The 21,930-nt window shown below is 41.7% G+C and overlaps 1 protein-coding gene across 4 annotated transcripts in view; it reads left to right on the forward strand.

Annotated features, from left to right (window-relative positions):
* FYCO1 (FYVE and coiled-coil domain containing 1) overlaps positions 291 to 21,930 on the forward strand; it is a 34,540-nt gene continuing 12,900 nt past the window's right edge. For 2 of the 4 annotated variants that reach the window (XM_021386885.1, XM_021386888.1), the window contains exons 1-11: positions 291 to 442; positions 9,021 to 9,205; positions 10,740 to 10,846; positions 11,951 to 12,076; positions 13,245 to 13,351; positions 14,216 to 14,359; positions 14,852 to 14,945; positions 15,664 to 18,294; positions 19,098 to 19,190; positions 20,232 to 20,350; positions 21,704 to 21,871. In XM_021386885.1, the coding sequence (XP_021242560.1) occupies positions 9,151 to 9,205; positions 10,740 to 10,846; positions 11,951 to 12,076; positions 13,245 to 13,351; positions 14,216 to 14,359; positions 14,852 to 14,945; positions 15,664 to 18,294; positions 19,098 to 19,190; positions 20,232 to 20,350; positions 21,704 to 21,871 (3,644 nt within the window). In that variant the 5' untranslated portion in view covers positions 291 to 442; positions 9,021 to 9,150. Of the gene's footprint in view, positions 443 to 660; positions 1,048 to 3,287; positions 3,455 to 9,020; positions 9,206 to 10,739; positions 10,847 to 11,950; positions 12,077 to 13,244; positions 13,352 to 14,215; positions 14,360 to 14,851; positions 14,946 to 15,663; positions 18,295 to 19,097; positions 19,191 to 20,231; positions 20,351 to 21,703; positions 21,872 to 21,930 lie in introns of those variants that run through there. The other 2 variants (XM_021386886.1, XM_021386887.1) reach the window with 2 other exon arrangements.

The following is a 21,930-nucleotide window of genomic DNA, read 5'->3' on the forward strand; positions in this document are numbered from 1 at the left end:
TAATTGAGCACAGCTCTCAGTCACTTCAGTTGTGCATGCAAAGAGCTTGATGAAGTGATGCATAAGCAAAACAAAGCGAACAAAAAAATTACACTGAGCTGTACTAGAAGTGATAGTGGGCACTATATGAACAAATTACACTTCCTGATGGGCAACGTGAAGCAAGGTTGTTAACAGCATACAAGAAATAAACCCTTAAAACTACCCCAACCCCTCAGCTTGAGGGGAAAGCAGCAATTTTATTCCCGCAAATACATCTTCCCCCCTTTATTTTCAGGCCGTCACCTCCCCCACGCCGCCTCCCGGCCCGGCCTGGCCCGGCCCGTCCTCCCGCCGGGGAGGCACCGCAGCGGCCTCACGGGAGCTGTAGGCGGCGGCGGGTGGACAGCGGTACCGGAGCGTCCCGCAGCGCCCTCCCCGCGACATGGCGGCTAGCGCGCAGGTACCGGCGGGACAGCCCCCCCACCCCCGAGGGAGCGCGGAGGGCGGCGGGGTCGGTGGGGGAGAGGCGGCAGCTGCAGGGAGAGGGAAGGAAGTTCGGCGGCTCCCACTTGTTGCGGCTGCAGCCGGGCTTCGAGGGGAGGAGCCGCGGGGACGGGGGATCAGCACTGCGGGCCTTCGGGGCGGGGTGAATGCGGGGTAGCCGGGCCCGCGGTCGTTGGAGCGGCCCGGTCTGTGAGGGGGCTGCGGCTTGGCCTGGCCCGGCTGCCCGAGGTGCCGTCGCTGCACCCAGTGAGCCGTGATTTTGTTCCAGTGTAAACACTTCTGCCGTTTCGCTCCCGACTGCCACCCGCAAACAGGCCCTCCCGTTCCCCTGGACGGTCACTGCTGCTCCCGGAGGAGCAGAGTCACGGGGCTGGGCTAGAAACCAAACACCGGCCTGCGCGGTGCCTCACCGGGCGCGCAGTGCTGACACACAAATATTTGCCTCGGCCCTAATCCCGCTTGCCCTTGTGTCGGCAAATCTCTGGTGGATGACAGGGAGAGTTTTGCTGGCCGAGCCTGTCTCCAGACCAGGTGCCAGGACCGCAGCCAGCCCTCGTCCCGGTACGTTGTGCAACACGCAGCAAGGAGAATAAGCGAGGCTTTGGCGAAATGCGTGACTGCCTTCGTGCTTGGGATTCTCCTCGGGTAGAGGTCTGGCAGTGGTGAGTCGGTGTGCGGAGAGGCTGTGCGGTTTGCAGCCTGGTTGACAAGCTGCTGCCCCAGCTGACGGTTGAGGAACGTGGGGCCCTGCCTGTTTGCTGTGTGGGTTGTCGTCACAGCGAGCCGCCGGCTGGTTTTTGCCAGCGCAAAGGTTTGTTTGGAATACGGAGTTGGTCAGCTGTAGCTGCCACGCTCCCCGCTTGGCCTCTCCGTATGCACTGAGTTACTTCCCAAGTGTAAACAAAGGAGAAAGAGCAGTAGGCATTTTGCCTTTACATTCTAAATAGTGAAAGTGGCTGTTTAGTTTTATTCAGCTCTGATGGAGGCAGGCTGTGGTTAAACATTCAGGGTAAAGCCTGGACTCATTCTTGTCAGCAACATGGCAACAGTCTTCTGTTGTGTTTTTCTTGTTTTCAGTTCTGATATTATGTAGCAGGGTGTGCAGCAAGAAAACACATTGTCTTCCAACAGCATGCATTGTATGTTCCAGATATTGTGTAAAAGGCAATTTCTTAAAGTCTTCCACGGATCCTCGTGGGTATACTTAAATTTATAAGATGTTCCAGATGTTCCAAACAATGTTTACAGATGTTAGTGTTTAGAAGACAGTCTGCATTGCTGTTAAACAGTTGTATCTATGTTACCTGTGGTGGAAAACAAATGCAAGCTGGTTTCCCTTTTCTTCCTGTCCTAGTACATGTATTCAGCAGTGTTTTGTGTGAACATGGTTTCACTACTTCTTCTGAAGGGCCAGTTAGTTTGTTATGAAGCCTCATTTTCTTTTACACAGGACCTTCTTTTGTACACCACCTGACAGTAATGAAAGGGTGTATTATATTTGCAGTCCCTCTCTCTGCTGTTGGACTATTACATAAAAGGAATGGGAATTTGTCCTCGTGCCCTGAAAGCCAGGCTCTCCTAAGACTTGGTCAGTGGGAGATCGAGACCTACGGAGAGAGAAAACTGTTAAAAATACTTCTTTAAGAGTGTTTGTAAAATTACAGATATTATCAAATTGGACCAAAGGAAAAGCAGTGCTGAAAGTTATTTTTAGCTTGGATTGTTATTTGTTTTGCTTTAAAAATTATAGTAACCCCTTTGTGGAACACACACTGAATCCTCTGGTATTTTTTAGGTATTGTTTAGATTATTAGACTAGAGGGAATTGTAAGAACCCTACGTGGTTTTATTATTACACACAATTATTTTTGTATCTTTACATACCGTGCTTATATTTGTTTGGTTTTGCCAGTGCAAATATTGGTTTATTAGCAGTTTGAATCTAGTCTATTTTCGTTTTATGTTTTTCTGTAGTAATTCCAATTTCTTCAGAGAGTGGTGGTTGTTTGTGTCTGACAGTGCCATGCTAGTACTAATTTGAAGTTTCTTGTTCAAATATATTCACAAGAAGGCTTCACATTTTGTAACACTGATAGAAGGAATGGAAACTCACATACACACCCTCTCAGGGGGTAAAAACCCTGTGAAACCTGCACAGCTCCTTAGCTGTTACACCCTCTTGTTAATTTGGTATTTTTGTCCATCACAGTGTTGTGTAGTTGCTGATGGTATATTGAAATAGCAGAGATGTTTGTTAGCCTGCATGTGTGTCCACCATGACATTTAATTTACTGCTGGGAAGGAGGATGTGCACACGAAAGGTCTCTCTACTGCTGCAAGCCAGCGTAGGTTTTGAAAGTGAACAGGTTGGATCAGGCTCTCCTTGAATAACTTGTCATCTGTGGGCTTGGCATCTGTGAGCCTGCCTGTTCCCAGCAGGCGTGAAGGTTGCAGTATTGTACAGACTTCTCTTCCTAAGGCTTCCTAAATCTTTGGGTTTTGTAGCTGCAGTTCCTCCTTCTCCCCCAGAATGGGCTGCCACTGGGAAACTCTGGAGAAAACAGGGAGAGAGGAAATGCTCGGTGCTTCCTGCTGCAGAGGAAAGAATCAGGAATCTTTGCTATTGGCCAAAGGGTAGTATGATTCATCCAGCAACCAGTCGGCCTCGGTTGTCTTAACCTGGTTTTTGTTTGATGTGTTTGCCTCCCATTTGATCTGCATTTGCGTGACCAAAACCTGTAATTTTCAGCATTACTTGTTGCTCATTCACTGGGAACTACACAGGTCAGGAGTTGCCCTGTGGCACTATCACTCCTGTTGGCTGGATGGAAGACAGGTGGAGTGCTACATGTGGACTGTTCTCAGCACCCAGCTGCCACGCTTCCCACAGCTATTACTTGGAGGCAGGCTTTTTAAGCGCATCTGAAATCTCTGCTTGGAGGCGCAGCATGGAGCGTTAGATACAGAGGTAAAAAATCCTGCTGAGGCAAGCCTCCATTCGGATGGAGGCAGTTCAGGGTTGTATTGTGATTGTTGCTGCTTTTAACTCTCCTAAAGTCTGAGAAGTGCCTGAGACATGTTTGTCAGCCCAGGCTTGCTGAGGATGTTAATATGACAACCATTTCTCAGAGATCAACTTTGGTGACCTGAAAATGAGATTTTTTTGAAGGCTCCAGGCTCATACAGTGAGCAAGTTGAGCATCATGAATCACTAGCATTCTTCTGCAGCTGAAAGTCCTCAACTCTTTCTAGTTTTGTAGGTATATGTGTGATCCTCCTCAGAGTAGTACCTGAGCATGTGGTCCCTGGCTTGAAAAATGTGCAAGAGAGATCTCTGTGGTTGGATGAGTTATGGGGAGGAAGAGTGGCTTGGAAGAATGAGGGTGTAAAGGGGAAAAATCTTTTCACTTTTGAGTGGCACTTGTCTTTTAAGCTCACCAATTGAGGTGAGAGGGGTGCATTTCCCCGTGAAGTAGGTTTGGAGCAGCTGAGGAGAAGCCAGTCTCTGAGAGAGGTATGATACGGTTAATTTAGAGTTGCTTGTAAACATGTCATAGCTTTCCTGACATGGGATGAGATGTGGCGTGCCTTAGGGAGAAAGGACAGACGAGTTTGTTGAGAGTGATACTAGTGCAATTCCGTTTATCAGAGGAGCATTCTTCTCTTTATGAACTGACTGCTTCCTCAAAAAGCCAGATTCTCTCGTCATGAAACAAGGTTGTCTTTGTGAGAGAAACACAGCACATCCTTGTTTTGTAGCTACCGAAAGCGGTCATTTGGGTTCACATTGTTCAACAGTTATAAATGTGAGGAGTATCAGAGGCAATACACTGTAGTCTCCACATTAGGAAGCTGCGTCCCTGGCCTAACCCATCTATCCTGTTTGTCAAAGTTTGGTGTGATGTTTTAGGCAGGGTTACGTTAAACCTTAGAGTAGAGGCCTGATTTGGTAGGTGCAGTGTTAAAAGAAGTTGTTAGGGTTGCTGTCTTTCCCTACTAAAGATTAAAGTTAACCTTATCTTATGGAGTTCTTATCATGCCGCTGATATACCCAGATGTGTTGTTTGTTGCTGTTTTTTCTAAGAACCGTTTTCAAATGCAAGGAATATACTAGGGAGAGAGTGTAGGTGAGTTGTCCACAGCTGGTGAAGTTTGCACAGAGATCATACATAACTTTACTGACTCACTGGCAGCTGTCCTGGCAGGTAGGGTTGCAAACAGTATTTTAGGAATGCCATTAATTTGAGTTCTTGCGCTATAAACTCAAAATATCTGTAGAGTACAAGGGCCTACCCAGAATGGGGCTTTAATGTAAGGAGCCCTGTCTATAAACATGCTACTTTTCAACAATGCATTTGCAAAATATGAGTGTTTTCGTGCATTTCACCTCATCACTCCTTTCTGCTCTGCTATGATACTCTGTGACTTTTTTTCAGGACTTGTATTTGCTCCAAGATACATGTTATTACTGTAGGTTTATATGCCCAAACATTTCAAAACAAGGTTTTCATGTATGGTGGCAGTGGGAAGATGGGAAGGGAATCCAGCATAGATTTGCAGTGTATTCTCCTGCAACCTGCTTGAAGTACTAAAAGAAGTAAAAAAATATATTGTCAAAAAATGATATTCTTCTAATTGAAATGTGAAGGTTTGTTGGTGTAGAAAATGAAGGGGGAAGATTGACTTAGACAATTTCACTTCTCAGAATGGAACCCGACTTCAAAACTCAGAAACCTTAGCTGACCTTCAGGCTTTGCCTGCCTTTTGCTTTTAATCATCCAATCCCATGTAGTCCAGCATGCCTTTTTAGCAGCCACATATCTTTATGTGGTAAGAAAGCACAAAGGGTTGAGCTGACCAGCTGAGTTGCATTTATGTGTGCTTGAGAGCAGGGTCGTGCTGTCTGTTTTGCAGTTCACCTCAGACTCTTCTTTGCTGCAAACAGTTCTTCAGTGTAATGGGTGTGCAGGTGTCTGTATAGTACCAAATGAGAAAAGCTAGCAGCACAGCTACAGTAAAATCCACTGGGACTATGTCTTTCTTGCAACATCAAAATAGTTTTTCCAGGCAATTACTGGAATGAAATTACTAAACTAAATCAGTAGTATTGCAGTCCTGAGAGGTAGACTTTCTTTTCCCAGTTCTTCCATTGTCTTTGCTGTGATATTTCTGTACAGTGTTCTTTTATCTGTGTATCTCATAGCCATTGTATGCAGTTTGTTTTCCTCTGTTACATTCCAGAAGCATTGGAATATATTCTAACAGTCATTGGTCAGTATCTGCTTTTCTGGGACAAATCATGCTCACGTTACTCAAGGGAACAACACAGTTAAAATTAACGTGACTCATGGACATAGGATTTGGCTCAGTATCAGCACTTGCCTGTTTTGTTTCATACAGTATTTCTGAGTAACAGATATAGAATTGCAGGCACCAAATAACTGAAGCTCTTGTGATCTCTGTAAGGGCGATCTCTGTAAGGGAGATGTGAAGTAGGGCCCTTGTTTGGAATGGCTAGACCAGAATAATTAGTTAGCATAAAACATTTCCCTGTGCAGTCGGAAGTAGTGGAGCTTGGTTTCCAGTGAATTTTTCTTGCAGATTTGATTTACTTTTAAACTGGAGTACCCAAGGACTGCTGTGTTAGCTCTGCTCTTGGTGTACACTGAAAATACACTTGACTGAGGTGGAGATTCTCTGATGTCAGGCTGTAACCAAAGTAACAGGCAGCCTTTTAGCCAGGGAAGAGAAACTCTGCTCACTGAGTTCCTCCCAGCCTCCCGGTTTGAGTGCACATGGAAGAGTGTAATATTGCAAAGACTCCTATCTTCTGTCAAGGGTGAATAAAATCGACCAGTGAATTAAAAAAAAAATGTAGATGCTGGAGGTGTAGACATGCCCACAGTAATACAAGGAGAGATTTCATGAACACAGAGTAAAAGTAGGTCACACTAGCCACGCCACTAAGCAATTTAATTATAGTCATTAAGTTTTGCTTGTGGTTTCTTCTGTGCCCCTCTCCCCTTCAGGTAATTCTTTTCCTGTGAGGGGGCTGTTTCCTTTCTGCTTCTTTCCTTAATCTCCCGGACATCCTCCTCTGCAAAGAAGATTGTCACCCTCACACAGATACTTAAGCCAGTGGGAGACAGAATAACCATCTTCAGACATCAGCAGGCACTGCCCAGGGGACTGGTGACATGCCCTCTCTTCCCTTCTCTGTGTCTGCTCCATGGTGCAGCTCCTCTGAGAACTTCACAGCGCTGCACTGTTCTGCAAGTGAATGCCCTTAGTCAAAGGCCTTAGTCAAATGCTGTTATGTAAGAGGTTGTGATACATCACCTAAAAAGCTTTTGACCCAAAGCAGGTCACTTGTGCCTCACACACATATCATGCTGCTCTGACAAGGCAGATAATTACAGACATACATAAATAGAATAGGAAATGCTTGGTCCTCTGAGATTGTGACCACAGGGTTACGCTCTAAACAATTCTGGGCAAAATGTTCTGTGACAATGGTATTTACAGAAGCTCTTCCTATTCTGAAGCCTCAGGAAACAAGTTAAGGTACATTATCAGCTTACCTTGCCGATGGGAGGTGAGAGCTCTGTGCCCTTCTGTGAGATGTGTTGTGTTTTCTGAGCATGTCCCTGGAAGGATCATGGGTAGGAGGCTCACCTTTCTCCCTGTTTAGCAGAGAAGAAGGCAGTTAGAAAAGTGTTGGCACATTCACCTTGTGCAATAGCCCAGGCTGAAAAATGCCATTCAGCTCTGGGAAGAGAAGGCAATAAATGAATATCTCCCTGGCGAGTGTTGATGCAAGGGAGGGAGAAACTGAGACCTTCCTCTCACTGTACTGTGGAAGTGGGATTTAGGGAGCAGACAGAAGAGGAGCAGAATATGCAGCCGCCACCTCTGTCTGAGTTGAGGTCTGTTCACTGCTCCTGTATTCTGCCACGCATTTGCTTTGGCCATACCTGTTGGTTTGCCATCACCCATGTTGCAGTCTTTTCTTCTTACTTATGCTCCTTTCTGTAACAGTTGTCAGAGTGGACAGATATGGCTGATACTGGAAGAGGAAATGCTGATTCACTGGGTTTGTTATTCTTGCCTTTTTTCATTGCTATCTAAAATCAGCGAGTTGCCAGGAAATTGCATGCTTTACATGATCACTAAGTAGAATCAGGATAGGAATATTGTGTATATGATATTATTGACTTAAGGTAGAAAGATTGGTTTTGGTGTCCTGTTTTGATTGCACACGGAAAAGCATATCGTTTTGAAGGCTTCTACCTTCTGTCAAGGTTGGCTTTATGGTTTGCTGTGAGCCACCTCTACCTTGTATCAAGAAGAAAAGAATACAGAGTCACTTCGTTTACAAACAATACCATGATGCTTATTGTAGAAGGGTGTTTCTTTTGATCCATTCAGACACCTGCTTGAGCACTGCCAGTTTAGTTAATTTGGAAGTGAAAGAAAGAGAGGAGAAAGGAAGAAGGATCATTTGATGTAATCACATTTGTATTTCAAAAGCTTGTCAGATTTTAGTTGCAACTTAGTTTCATTATAGTTCAGTCTGAATGCTAATAAAAGCACAAAAGTTTAACAGCAATTTTGCTAAAGGTTCAGTACTTCAGGTGTTGTGCTTGCTTGAAAATTTGGCAGTACCATTGCAGGCAGGATTCTGAACAACTTATGAAGATGTGATACTTGGTAAGATCCCTAGGTGGCTTTTTTAAATGATTGTTCCCATGAATGTTTGAAAAGTTGGGTAACCAGGCATGGTTGTTTTACTGAAGTGCTTGAGGCTTTTAGTTGATTTTTAATTCATTTATTTTAATTAATGAAAATTTCTCTACAAGTGCTAGATATAACTTAATCATCATTGTTTTGAACAAGGGAAGTGGATGTTCTAATGTGTAAGGGATATTTATCCAGCCAGGGATGCTGTAGGAGAGCTTAAAATAAAGTGGTATCCTCTTACGCGTGTTGGGAACAGTGGGTTCTGAGGAGGTGATGAGAGTTGTTTCTCCTGCTATAACCAGTCTCAAGTAATAGCTCTTATTAGTAAAAAACATCCTCCAATGCCAGAAGATCATGATGTATCATTTTTGGACACCTTGATCTGTGCCTGCTCTGCGTCTTGAAAGGTTCCCTGTGATGGCAGTGGTATTGTGTCTTCTAACTCTGCAGGCTGTAGGGAAGGTCAGGCAGAGGGTTTTCGCAGGGAAAGTCCCGTGTCATCAGAACCTTCCTCAGCGTCACGAGATCAGTTGTGTGAAATGCCAGCCTGATCTGAGCTGCAAGACTAACTGTGTTGCAACTGCAACGAGAGAAAACTGCTCTCTGAGGTTTGCTCAGTAGTTTTGAAAGGTGGAAACAGAAATAACTGAAAAGGAAAGTGAAATCTAGAAAGAAATATAAGGAAAGTTCCTGGAAAAGAGTTGACACTGAGAATTTATTCCTAAACGGGATTTAAATTCCAAAGCATCTCCGTTCTGCTCATTTGAGGTGATAAAATCTTGCATTTTTTACAGAATTGCAGGTGTCTAAGAGAAGAATAATCTTCGTCAGCCCAATGATCATCAAGGATATGAACTTTGCTGTTGTTATCTAAATGGAAGAAAAGATTAACAGCCCAGAAGGGGAGCCACTTTGGTTTTCAAGATGGAGGCAACTACTGGTGAAAGCCAACTGCAGCGAATTATCAGGGACTTGCAAGGTATACTGACACGCTGAAACATCCTCCATGTTTTAGGTAACAGAGGAGGAGCTGTGTTTTTGATTGTGTAGTGCTTCTGTGCAGCAGTTGTAACAATATAGTCATGGTATGCTAGGTGCTCATTGCATCTGTGACTGACATTTTTGTGAGAGAGGTGCTGTACCTTTTTCAAAATCCTAAATTCTGGAATCCTGCATATCTTAATATGCAAGATTATAAATAAGCCCTACGATTACAAAAAAAAAAGTTTTCAGAGTGAAATTAAAATTATTCTGTTGCGTGGTGTGAGCTAGAATGTTTGCATGAGTAGAGCTAAGTTATAAGACTTTGTGTGAGAATGAAAAGGAAGTCTGACTTTTATGCCATCTCTTGATGGAAAGCTGGTGTTGAGTTGCTCCTGGTATGTGAAGGCGAAAAAAACAGGAAGGCCAGCCCGAAGTGGGAGTGGAGACCCAGAGAGAGAGTACTGGACAGTTGGATCTGCTCTTCTAGCTACGTGCTTTCTGTGCATCTGCATTATCCTCCACTAGCAGTTGCCAACCTCATTTTTCTACTGCTCTACTGTAGGCAAAATTGGCAGCAGATCCATTATCATGTTTCTGCTCTGTCTGTCCTAACCAGCTGCGTATACCAAGATCTGGGTATTTTTCCTTTTCACGTGTATTAAAAATAAGGTATAATATGCACGAAAGCTAGGAATCAAGATCTTCCTGTAGCATAGAAAGGAGATCTACATGCTTGCTAACAAGAATAAATTTTAATTTGCAAAGTGGATCTAGTAGGACTGGGTGCTAAGGCTCAGTCAGGCATCTGAAAGGAGTACAAAGTCAAGTGGACAGCACGTTCAAAATCAGTAATTTCTGATGCTAAGAAGTGCACCCTCTGGGGGATTGTGCGTCCAAGGACATGGCAATTTGCTTTGACTGGAAATTTCCTCACCCTCCCATGGGAGTAGGTTTTAGGTGAGAGAGTTGCTGTATGCTTATTTTTATGTACATTCTTTTCCCCTTTGTGTTTTGTAAGCAGCACAAACTGAACCTTCCTGAATATTGCATGGAGAAGATAAATGTGCTGACTGAACAGCTGTTCTGGTTTTACTGATCCCCTGTAGCAGATTACATGCTTTGTTGTTTCTAATCAGAATTCTGTTTGTCATGTGGCAATAGCAGAACCTTAATGTGCACGAGACAGTGAGAATGTATTTCTTTCCTCTGCTGAACAACCGGTTAGCAATTGTCTGATACCGCTTCTTTGGTAAGGGTAAGGAGGAGGTTTTGCTCTTTTTAAGAACAAATAGTAAGTCAGAATGCCAGACTGACGTAACTTGAGCTCTAGTTTTTGTTATAGGTGATATTAAATTGCAAGCACATCAGCAAGCTTTTTGCACTGTGATTAAGACATTTGAGCTGAAACTAAATACACGTGCATGATATCCAGGCAGAAAACCTATTTACTTACTTGCTTACGAATTCACTGCTATATATTTCTTACATTAGTTAATGTAATTAATTAATTTTGGTGTCTTATTTTAAAGATGCTGTGGCTGAATTAAGTAAAGAATTTAAAGAAGGAGGGGAACCAATCACAGATGACAGTGTCAACTTGCAAAAATTCTCCTACAAGCTTGAGTATCTTCTACAGGTAAAAAGTGATTTGTGTCATTTGTAACCAACAGTCAAAGCTATTCCTTACTTTATGTCATTGCCTCTTCAGTATGTAGGTTTCAACTAAAATAATCATAAGTTTCCATTTGAGCTTTTTTTTCAGTAAGTGGACTGAAATGTGTACAGCTTATTGTACATATTTCAAGTGAAAGTAAATAACTGTAATCAAAAAACAATGCCGACAGGTTGATTGAAGAATATAAGGTATTTTTCCTATGATCTGAAAGATTTGAGCTTGATTTTGAAGATGTACACTTCTAAATTATCCTGAAAAAATTGTAGTAATGATGTCTTGACAACATTTTAATGCAAAATAAATAGTAGTAAACAGCTGAGAATGCAGATGTAGTGGCATGAGTAATTTACAGCATTTTTAGCAATTTTACTGTGGAAATTCATTTTTATAGTTTGGAAAACTTAATGCAAAAGGCTGATTTTTAATCTGGAATGCTGCTTATTGGCTAAAATTTCAGTGAAAGGGAGCATTGATGGGCAAAGTGAAATTAAGTTTGCATTATCTGTGTACACATACACTGTAATCATGTCACTGACAGCAACACAGACACGCTAAGCTAGCCTTAATCTAGGTAAGGTAGTTTTAAGTGGGTTGAGAGGCTTCAGGAGATGCTGAAGAAATCCTTTGGGATTCAAATGCTCCAGGCTGCAGTCTGTACCCTCACTGGATCACTGCTCTGAATGTGATTTTGCAGCTTGTTCTGGTAGATGCATGTGTGATATTGCCACACTTGATCACAGGGCTCTCAGCAACCGACTGTCAATTCCTTGCCCTTGAACACCTCCTAAAACTGCTGCTAAACTTTATTTGAACAATTTTTAATGGGCATATGTGTTTTAACTTAATCAAGAACTTTTCTGTTACTATCTGTAAAGTATGTTTAGTAACCACTGGATTACATCAGTGCAGTACAGTGTTACTGTACTTTGTGAATACATTGTCTAAAACTTAAGAGGAGTTCCGAACACAGATGTTGGTGGGAAAGAAGTGGAATTCCACAGTATATATATGTAAGTATATTCATGTTTCAGTTTTGCTCATTGCTTCTTGTTTTTCTTAATTAAGTTTGACCAGAAAGAAAAAAGCACATTGCTGGGAAACAGAAAAGACTACTGGGATTATTTCTGTGATTGTCTGGCAAAAGTTAAAGGAGCTAATGATGGAATCCGCTTCGTCAAGTCTATTACAGAAGTAAGTATATCAGTTAATCATCACAATACATGCTTTATGTTTTGGTATGTCTTTGCAGAAAGCAGAGAAATCAAAATAAAATATACTGCTTTTAACATAGGACAAAATAGTTGCACTATTTTTTTTTTAAATTCTCAGGTAAAGTACAAAAATGCAAGGTTACATCTTTTAGTAGGGCACCAAATTGTATAGGATTAGATGGTCTTTTACTTACTTTGAAGACCACTTACACAAATGAATGGTTATATTTGTATCTGGTTGTGCCACGCCTTTTCATTAAATAAGTGTCATTTTCTCTAAAAAGGAATGAAAAATTAAGCCAAGGGTAGAGTCTGCATCTTTAGTACAGTTTAAGAAAGGACTTTCTCTAAGTGTAAGAGAGAAGAACAACCACATTTGAACTTTCTTAAGACTTTCTCAGTTGGTCAGCAGAGTTACAGAGGAATGACTGAAAGCAGAGTTTCATCTTCCAACTCAGCTTTCTTCTTCATGTCAAAAATCATGATGTAATGGCTCAGGATGGTTGGCATTATTCCTTTGGGTAAGCTCACATGAACAAGACAAAAATCTTATTATTGGGGTTTAGTTTTGGGTTTTTTTTTTCTTACTCTTCTTCAGATTCACTAAATGCAGCTGTTCTTGGTCTGACAAATTAGATCTTATCAATTTAAGGTCTAAGTATTAAGAAAGGATTTTTGCATTTGGGGGGTCACTGTGTCCATGGGTATATGCATCTTTGTTCTATGACTAGACTGGCCCTAAAGCTCTTCCAGCTGTGGCTATACATACCTTAAATTACTTAAGCAGTCACTTCCAGTTTTGCTGGGCACACTGAGATTTTGCCTTATATCAGGAATTGCCCTTAGCATAGTCTGTACTCATGTGCTTGGTATATTAGAAGATTTTGTTGATCTTGTGATGTTTTTTATTATAAAATGGACAACAGCTGACTATAGATATAAATTTGTCATTCAAAAGAGATTTGTCCCAATGACAGTACTGGGAGATGGTGTCTCTCAGTGGCAGTTCTTATTACTCCCTTTACAGCTAGCAGTTTGTTATGTCTTTTTTGTGTATGTATGTATGTATCTAGACTGTCCTCGTCATGCCTCTCTACGTGATTGCAAACAATACTTAGATGTTTTTTGCTGTGGTTTCTCTCTTCCAGCTACGAACATCTCTTGGGAAAGGAAGAGCATTTCTGCGTTACTCCCTCGTTCATCAAAGGCTTGCAGATACCTTGCAGCAGTGTTTTATGAACACCAAGGTGACCAGGTGAATGGAAAAGTACCTCACTAACTAATAACAGTTTGTTCACTGTGAACAAGCAGCATGACCCAGTAGCTATTGAAAGAAACTGAAACCATTCCAAATGGTTGGCTTACAGAACTGGTAATAGGATACAAAGGATAATAGACCTTCTGGCCTGGGTCACTGGCTCATACTTATCTTAGACTTGTAACTATTGAAAGTTGTTACTGCTGAATGCATGTGAAGTGGGTGGTGTAGATGCATCTATATGTGGGTTTTGAAGGTGACTTTTTTATAAGCGTTGAAGCTTATAAAAAGCTTCTGTGCTGTATATCGTAAGGGAGGATTAATGTGCTAGTGTTGCACAAAGCCTCAGGAAGCATTTGCACATATTCCTGGCTTGTCAGAGAGAAGAACAGCTTGCTCCAGTCAACAAACACCAAAGACAGCTTACAGTTAATTGAAAAGGGCACTAGCAAGCCTTTTAGAAAAAGCCAACTCTTTGCACAGTGTATGTAACTCTGCTTGCTGTTTTCTGTCCTTTGTCCTTGACATATTAAGTGTGTGCTTTATGTATTTAGTGTGTGATTATTCAGTGTATAGCAAGTATTTTGTCTTGCCAGTGTTTTGCCCAAGCACTAGAGCAAGAAATGTTTAGTGCAGGGACTCCTTTAAGGATATTTCTGTGAACTCCAATGAATCTGTTTGTTTTCATTCATACAAAAGGGATATGATATTGGTTGCTTTCAGTTTATATTTAAAGTATCATGCCAAGTTTTTTTTCCGGGAAAGACTGAACAATTCTGTTTTGTTTTTTTTTGCAAGTGAAACTGCTTCTTTTTTACGTATGAATGAATACTACTTCTGGTTTTTTGTTTTGTTTTGAAGTGACTGGTACTATGCAAGAAGCCCATTTCTGAATCCCAAAATGAGTTCTGACATTGTGGGTCAACTCTATGAGCTCACGGATGTTCAGTTTGACTTGGCATCACGAGGCTATGATTTAGATGCTGCTTGGCCAGCATTTGCCAGGTAAGATAGCAAAACATTGTCAACAAGGGCATAACCTCCTGCTTTTAAATGTAGGAAATATGTGTTAGAGCAGGTATACGCTTTGTCCATGTAATTAGTCAATGACCGAACTGGTCTTTTTTCCAGACCAGTGGAAAGTACAAAAATGTGTAGCTCTGATCCAGATCCATGCCTATCAGTGGATGTTTTCCAGGGCTGCGTGCTGCCACCATCTGGTTGAGCATGCACCACACAGTAGTAGAATTTCTTAAAGCTAAGTTGCACTGATTCATGTGAATATGGGAAGCCACAGCTACCAACCTCGTAATCCTTTCTGTGTGCTTTTGACATCCCTGTTTTGTTTGCCATCAACTTCAGTGGTTGTTGGCCTAGACAACACGTACAGTTGTGAGTGGTTGTTATAACTAGATAAATCTTACACATAGCAGTAGAAAGACATGTATGTACGTCTTTAGTTTTCTCTTACATATTGTTTCTCTGTGTGATCAACAGGAGGACACTGTCCTCACTTGGATCTTCAGCATACTTATGGAAGCCTCCAAGTCGCAGTTCCAGCATGAGCAGTTTAGTGAGCAATTACTTGCAGGTAAGCAAAATACAACTAAATGTTTGTGTGGCAAAGGAAATCTTTAAATAATGGTATAATCCCAAAGAACTTGGAAGTTTTGTGACGATTATGACTCATAATGGTAATCTACAAAAAGAGTTCCTTAATTAAAAGCAAATTAAAATCAGTCCAGTAGCTGATTCAACTGCATAATAATCTTGTAGAGGAAAAAAAATAGATATATTCAGGAGGCAACGTAAAGATATGTATGTTTTCATTTATTTTGTGTGAAAACATGCCTCTTCTCCTATAAGTTGATGTCTTGTAGTAGTATGAATCCAACACACAAGGTCACTGTGCATTAAGAACCTGAATTTGCTCTCACATGAACATGGCATTTGTAATTCTTCTTGAAGCTGGTGGGTCTACATTTTTTTTGCTGGGTTAAATCTTCATTACAAACTTAACTGACACTAACAAATTGGAATAATTTGAAAAAATTAGGTGTTTGAATGTTAAGTTACTATATACTATAACAATGCCTGTAAACTCTTTAGTCAGGGAGGATATTACAAATTCAAATTCTGAGTTACTTTTTTTTATTCTGACAATGTCTTCTCAATGTTCTTGTCATCCCCAATAAACAAAACCAAAAAGTTAAGCCATCCCGATTTCTGAAATGTTTGAGTCTTTTTCTTTGAAAAATGCAGTGCTTATTCAAGTATTAAAATATCTTTTTCACATTCTGCTTGTGTAGGCTCCAGAGTTTCCCTCCAGCCCTGATGCAAATAACTCACTAAACGTTGAACACTTTGAGGGCTTTGAAGAGATGCGTGTAGAACTTGACCAGGCTGAGCTGAGGCAGAAGGAACTTCAGAGAAGTATTCACCAGCTAGAAATGGAAAACCAGGAGCTCCAGGCAGCTGTCAGCTTTCAGAAAGAGCAATTGCAGCTGGAAAAAGAAAAGAGCAATAACTACAGTGAGGAGAACTCCCGGCTGACAAAGATGATCACAGAGTTACAGAAGCAGTGTGAGGTTTCACACTCCACTCAAAGCACTGTTCATGACCTGCAGAAGTGCCTTCAATCACTGGAACTGAATGCCGTGGAGCAGCAGAAGGAATATTCAACAAAGCTGGCACAGTTGGCAACCAGTAAGGAGGACTGTGCCTCAAAACTGCAGCTGTTGAATCAGGAGCTGGAGGCCTCTAGGGCTTTAGTTGCTATGAAGGAGCTTTGCATTGATGAGCTTAAAGCAAAGCTAAGTTCCACAGAACAGAAGAATCTCAACCTCCTTGCAAAAGTTGATGCTGCCTTGGAGGGAAAAGGACAGCAAGCTACAGCCCAATGTGACTCTGCCCTACAGATACAGGTGCTGTTAGAGAAGCTTCAGCAGACTGAAAAGGAAAAGGCAGATATGCAAAGACTCAGTGATGAACGTACATCTCAGCTGAAAACCGCAAGAGAGCAGCTGCAGCTGAAAGAAGAGGCACAGAAGGAACTGGAGTCCAGATATAATTGCCTTGCTGCGGATTCCAAAGAAGAGAGTGAAAAGCTTCTGAGGAGCCTGGAAACCATGGAAAAGGAAATGGATGCACTTCAGAAGGCCCTGACCCTGAAAGGAAGGGAGATGGCTGAGCTCCAGACCCAGGTAATGGGGTCGCTGGCTCAGGTGGGGTCACTGGAAAAAGATCTTGAGGAGGCAAGGAAAGAAAAAAAGAAACTTGAGGAGGAGTATGGTAAGATGGAAGAAGCACTTAAGGAGGAAGCCCAGTCACAGGCAGAAAAACTTGAACAACAGGAGGGTCACGTAAAAAAGGTGAGTGAGACTGTGTGTAGCCTTGAGGAACAAAAGCAGAAGCTCTTGTCTGAGAAAGAGTATCTCAGCCAGAAAGTCAAGGAGCTGGAGGAGCAGATGGAGCAGCTGAACTCTGTAGTGAATGAAATGAGTGAGGAGAGCAGGAAGCTGAAAACTGAGAATGCAGACTTGCAGCAGTCCAAGAAGAAGATGGAAGAGAAGCTGAAAAATCTGAAAGCCTCTAAAGCTTCCCTGGAAGCCGATGTGGCCAGGCTGAGGGCCTCTGAGAAACAGCTTCAGAGTGAGATAGATGATGCCCTTGTGTCAGTTGATGAAAAAGAGAAGAAGCTCCGAAGCCAGAACAAACAGCTTGATGAAGATTTGCAGAATGCCAGGACACAAAGCCAAATTCTGGAAGAGAAGTTAGACGCTCTGCATTCGGACTACAGAGAACTAAAGGAAAGAGAAGAGACCACCAAGGAATCTTATGCCTCACTTGAAGGACAGCTGAAGAGTGCCAAACAACATAGTTTACAAGTGGAAAAAAGCTTAAACACCTTGAAGGAGAGCAAAGAGTCACTCCAGTCACAGCTTGCAGAGAAGGAAGTACAACTACAAGGCATGGAGTGCCAATGTGAGCAGCTAAGAGCCGAAGCTGAAAGACATAGGAAGAAAGCGGAGACTCTTGAGGTAGAAAAGCTCAGTGCTGAAAATACATGCCTTCAACAGACAAAGCTTATTGAATCCCTCACATCGGAAAAGGAATCAGTGGAAACGCACCAACTAGAGCAGGCAGCTTCTCTGGAGAAAAAGGCAAAAGAGCTGGCCTCCAGGCTTACCATAAGTGAAGAGCAGCTTCAAGTCAACCGAGATGAAGTGTCTAGGCTGCAAGCAGAAGTCCTTGACCTGCGAGTCAAGCTTCAGCAGACCACTGATGAGAGAGAGCAGTTGAAAAGTGAGCTGGCAATCACAGAGTCTGTCTTAGGGGAGCAGAAGGTGCTTGTCGAGCAGCTGAAAGAGCAAACAGAGTCTCTCAACAGAAACCATGTGCAAGAACTGGTGCAATACAAAGAAAGAGAAGAAGTGCTGAAAGGAGAGCAGGAGACTGTAGCCCTTCAAAAAACAGAGCTGGAAAATAATTTGCTGAGTCTAAAGGAAGAACTCTCCAAAGTTAAGCAGTACTTGGAAGATGCTAGAATGGAAAATGTAGAAAACAAAGATCTCCTCCACAGGACCAACACAGATATGGCTGAACTTGGTATTCAGATTTGTGCCTTATCCTCTGAAAAGATGGATGCAGAAGAGCAGTTAGCCCAGGCCAAAGAGAGGCTCAAAGAACTGGAAGAACAGGCAGCAGTGCAACAGGAGGAGCTGAAGCATGACATCTTTAATCTCAGACAGGAGAACAAGAGCCTACAAGAGAAACTAGAGGAGGCTCAGATATGTGTCTCAGCTGTCCCAAGTCTGCAAGCACAGCTGGAGACAGCAAAGAAACAGGCACAGAACTTTCAGGAGACCAGCCAAGAAGAGCTATCTGCCATAAAATTTCAAATGAGCACAGAGATTCTAAATTATCAGACAAAATTCAAGGTAAATTAATGTGATTATTACAGCTGAAGGAGCTGTGCAGAATTTCCCCTGCTTTACCATCTGCTACAGAAGTAACTCGGTGAAATCCTAAGGTTTATGTTGGTCAGGCTCTGAGACTAGCGTGCGACTAGCCTTAGCCTGGGAATCTAAAAATGTCTCAACATGCATGAGCTAGGCTGGTGTGGAGGTAAAAAAACTCTTTGTATAATGTGCAGATATTCCCTCATCTGTTTTTGTGTTCAGCTGCTCAAGGTAGCAGCCAGGAAGACTAAGTTATTCTTCCATAAAATCATGAGTTGACCTTGCATATGTGAAATGATATGCCTGATGGTTAAAGACTTTATTGTGTTTGTTCTGCCATTCTGAGATAGCGTCTAAGATTAATCAGTTAATCTGGGCTTTATGCATGCCACTGGTACCATCCAGAAATCCCACAAGTTTGAGAAAATAGTGTACATTCATTTATGTTTCTTTTTCATAAGCTCTTCTTAAACCTCAATATAGAATCATAGATTCATGAGTACTATTTGGGCTACCTCAATCTTTTGAGGCCAAGTAAGCTGAGGCTTCTTTTTGTTGACAGCTGTAATAGCCCATAGCAGGTAACATTAAACTACAGCGAGTCTATGACCGCAGAGGATTCCTGAATCCATAAGTTGAGTTTCTCTTTAGCTGTATTTCATGAGTATTGCTTTTATATCATACATGGCAGTAAGAGTGCTCATGATTCAGGATTGGAAATTTGATAGGTGAAGTGGGAGCAGCTAGAGGAATGCTAACTTCTCGCTCTATCTCTCTGCTAGGCTGCCAGTGAAGAGTGTGGAAAACTAAGAGAGCAACTTGAGGAGCAGAAGCGACAACAGCATGCTACAGAAGAACAGATTGCAGGTTTACAAGTAGGTGCTTGATCTGATTAAGCAAAGACAGAGATTTTTGTGTCAGCATGCATCAGTGATAAAAAGGGAAAAGGAAGGCATCATAATGGCTGTGAGTCTAAGAATGTCCTTGAATAAATACAGGTGTGGCAGCCTAAAGTTATCCATGGAAATGGAAATTATTAAAATCACAATGGCACTTAGGACTTGTCCTGCTTTTAAAGCTAGTCAGGTTTCATATAAGACCTGAGCACGTGCATATTAGTTAAACGGGGGATGCAGGATTGGAAGGTATCTGTCTTACACCCACTCCACACAGCCACACATTTGGATCCAACAGTTTGCAGGCTGCAAGGAGCGCTGCATCAGAGAATTGATCTGACTGATAAGTAGCCCAGCTGGAAAAAAAAAAACAACAACAAAAAAAAAAACGGGATTTTTGTAATGCACATATCGAACAGTTGGAATGGGAGTGTCATGCTGAGGTGTGAGCAAGGGATTGGGAAAGAAGAAAATAAAGGTCACTGAACCTGGCCATGCCTACTGGCAAATATACATGAACCTACACAGTGACACAGTGCTGTGTTGATACGTGTCCTGAGGACTCGGTTTGACAGTTCTGTCTGCAGAGGCTGGCCATGAAATAAGTTCTTGTTTTTATTGTCCTTCAGTTTCCATATAGCTTTAATGAACAGGGCAAAAAATAAGCACTTTTCCCCTTTTTTTTTTCACTTCTGGGTGGTGAAAAAAACTTAATAACGGCTTATTTTTAACCATTATCGTTGAGAGATTTTCCTTGATATGGAGACAAAAGCTGAAATGACAGAATAGTAAAAATTACAGGCACTGCTTAGAACTGTCTTACTTTTGAGTTTATCCCTTATTCAGTGTGACAGAAATAAGCAATCACTAGTACACAAATAATTTGTTTGCCATAATATCTTAATTGGTGGTTTGGCTTTTACTCTCTCTTTCAAAGCATTACTTGGGTGTCTTGGTAACTGTCCAGTGCTTGGTAAAGTGTTGTTTTCATATGTCAGTAAATAAAAAATATTTCTCTAGGCTGAAAACACAAGTTTGTCTAGAAAGCTGGATGAAGCAAGAGAGCAGCTGTCTGAATTACAATCTGCTCGGCTGCAGAAGGAAGAGGAGGTGACATCTCTGAGAGAACTCTTGAAAAGGTGGGAGTTTGGGTTCTTTTACACAGGTCATTAACTGAAAGCCAAGTAAGGGGCTGATAAGCAAAGCGTATTGACAATTGTTGTGGTATATTACATACCCCAGGTTTTATATAGGGGAAATAATGCGTGGGCTCTTTGGGTAATATCAAATTGACACTTCAGACAAGAAACACACAAATTGTACAGCGCACTTGAATGCAAGGTTTAGGTTTTATTACTTGGTTAATTCAGCGAATGATGTAAATTTATTGTCTCTCTTCCTTTATGAATTTACAATTTCACAATCTTTTACCTTGTAGTTTAGTAATAAAATTCAGAAAACTTTTTTTTTTTTTTTAAAGAAGAAATGGAAAATTAGCAATTTTTTGGCAGTTTGTTTTTCTCTCCTTTCCATGATGCTTCTGGGGCACAGTAAAAATTATTTAAATGGGACCACATCCTGCATGTCATATCTTGACAACTTTCTTTGTTTTAATCATCTAACGCAGGCTACTTTTCCAAGGACTGGAATGTGAATCAGTGTGATGTAGATCATCTGGCAGTCCAAAATAGATCTTAAGTCATAAATACTGATAGGTTAACAAAAGCCTATGTATTTCTACATTTTTATATTGATATCATCTATTTTTATGGGAAGGCTGGTGATTCTTATCTATGATGGAAGTTGTCAATACAAAACTCAGCAAAATATTTGAATTCAACTGAACTGGCTGAGTTTGTTCAGACTAGCCGAGCCCTTTGTGTTGCATTGCTGAAGCGTTTTTGATCCATTGCTAGGACTAAGTACTCAACTTAGGATATCATCAAGCCACAGTCTGCAAAGCTTTCTGGTGATACTTCTCATCACTGGCTGTGCAGCTAACTGAGGTTTCATAACCTTATGGGTTTTAGTTACTCTGTGTTTGAACAATATCCCGAGAAACTGTTTTGCTTTCCTTTTGTGAACACGAAGGCTATAGAGGGGTATGTGTTAAACGCTTTTTTGAGTGCAACCTGCAAATGCTAGACAGCCTGTGTCTATAGGACTTTGCCTCTTTAGCTCAGCTTGCAGCTACTAGTGACGTTAGTTTCAAAGGACAGTAATTTTATTCCCAGTGTAGCAGCCATTGTAATGTTTGCAATAAACAGGGCATCCAAGAAATTACTGATTGCTGACTGTGATCACTGGATAACAGATCTGTGTGCACTGTCAGTGATGCAGAAAACTGGAGAGATTCGGGTTAGTTATGAAAAAATACGTATGCTGAGAACAATTTCACTGATACTACATGTTTTTCCCCTTTATTCCATGGGAAAGTCTTGAATGAACCTGAACTAATAAAAAGATTTTTAATCACCTTTATATTTGATCAGGACCCAGAAGGAAGCTGATGAAGCAAAAAAACAGGCCCTGGATTACAGTGAGAAACTCAGCAAGGTGGCGGCAGACAAAGATAGCAACGACCAGAAGTTGTTTGCTGAGCTGGATGACCTGACAAGAACAAAACAGTTCCTTGAAGAACGTTTAATAGAACTTATCAGGTTGGCATAAAAACAAACAGCAAGCAGAAATTAAAATCCTAGCTTAGGCTTTTAAGGGA

Source organism: Numida meleagris, chromosome 2, assembly GCF_002078875.1.
Source record: "Numida meleagris isolate 19003 breed g44 Domestic line chromosome 2, NumMel1.0, whole genome shotgun sequence".
NCBI classification, from domain to species: Eukaryota; Metazoa; Chordata; class Aves; order Galliformes; family Numididae; genus Numida; species Numida meleagris.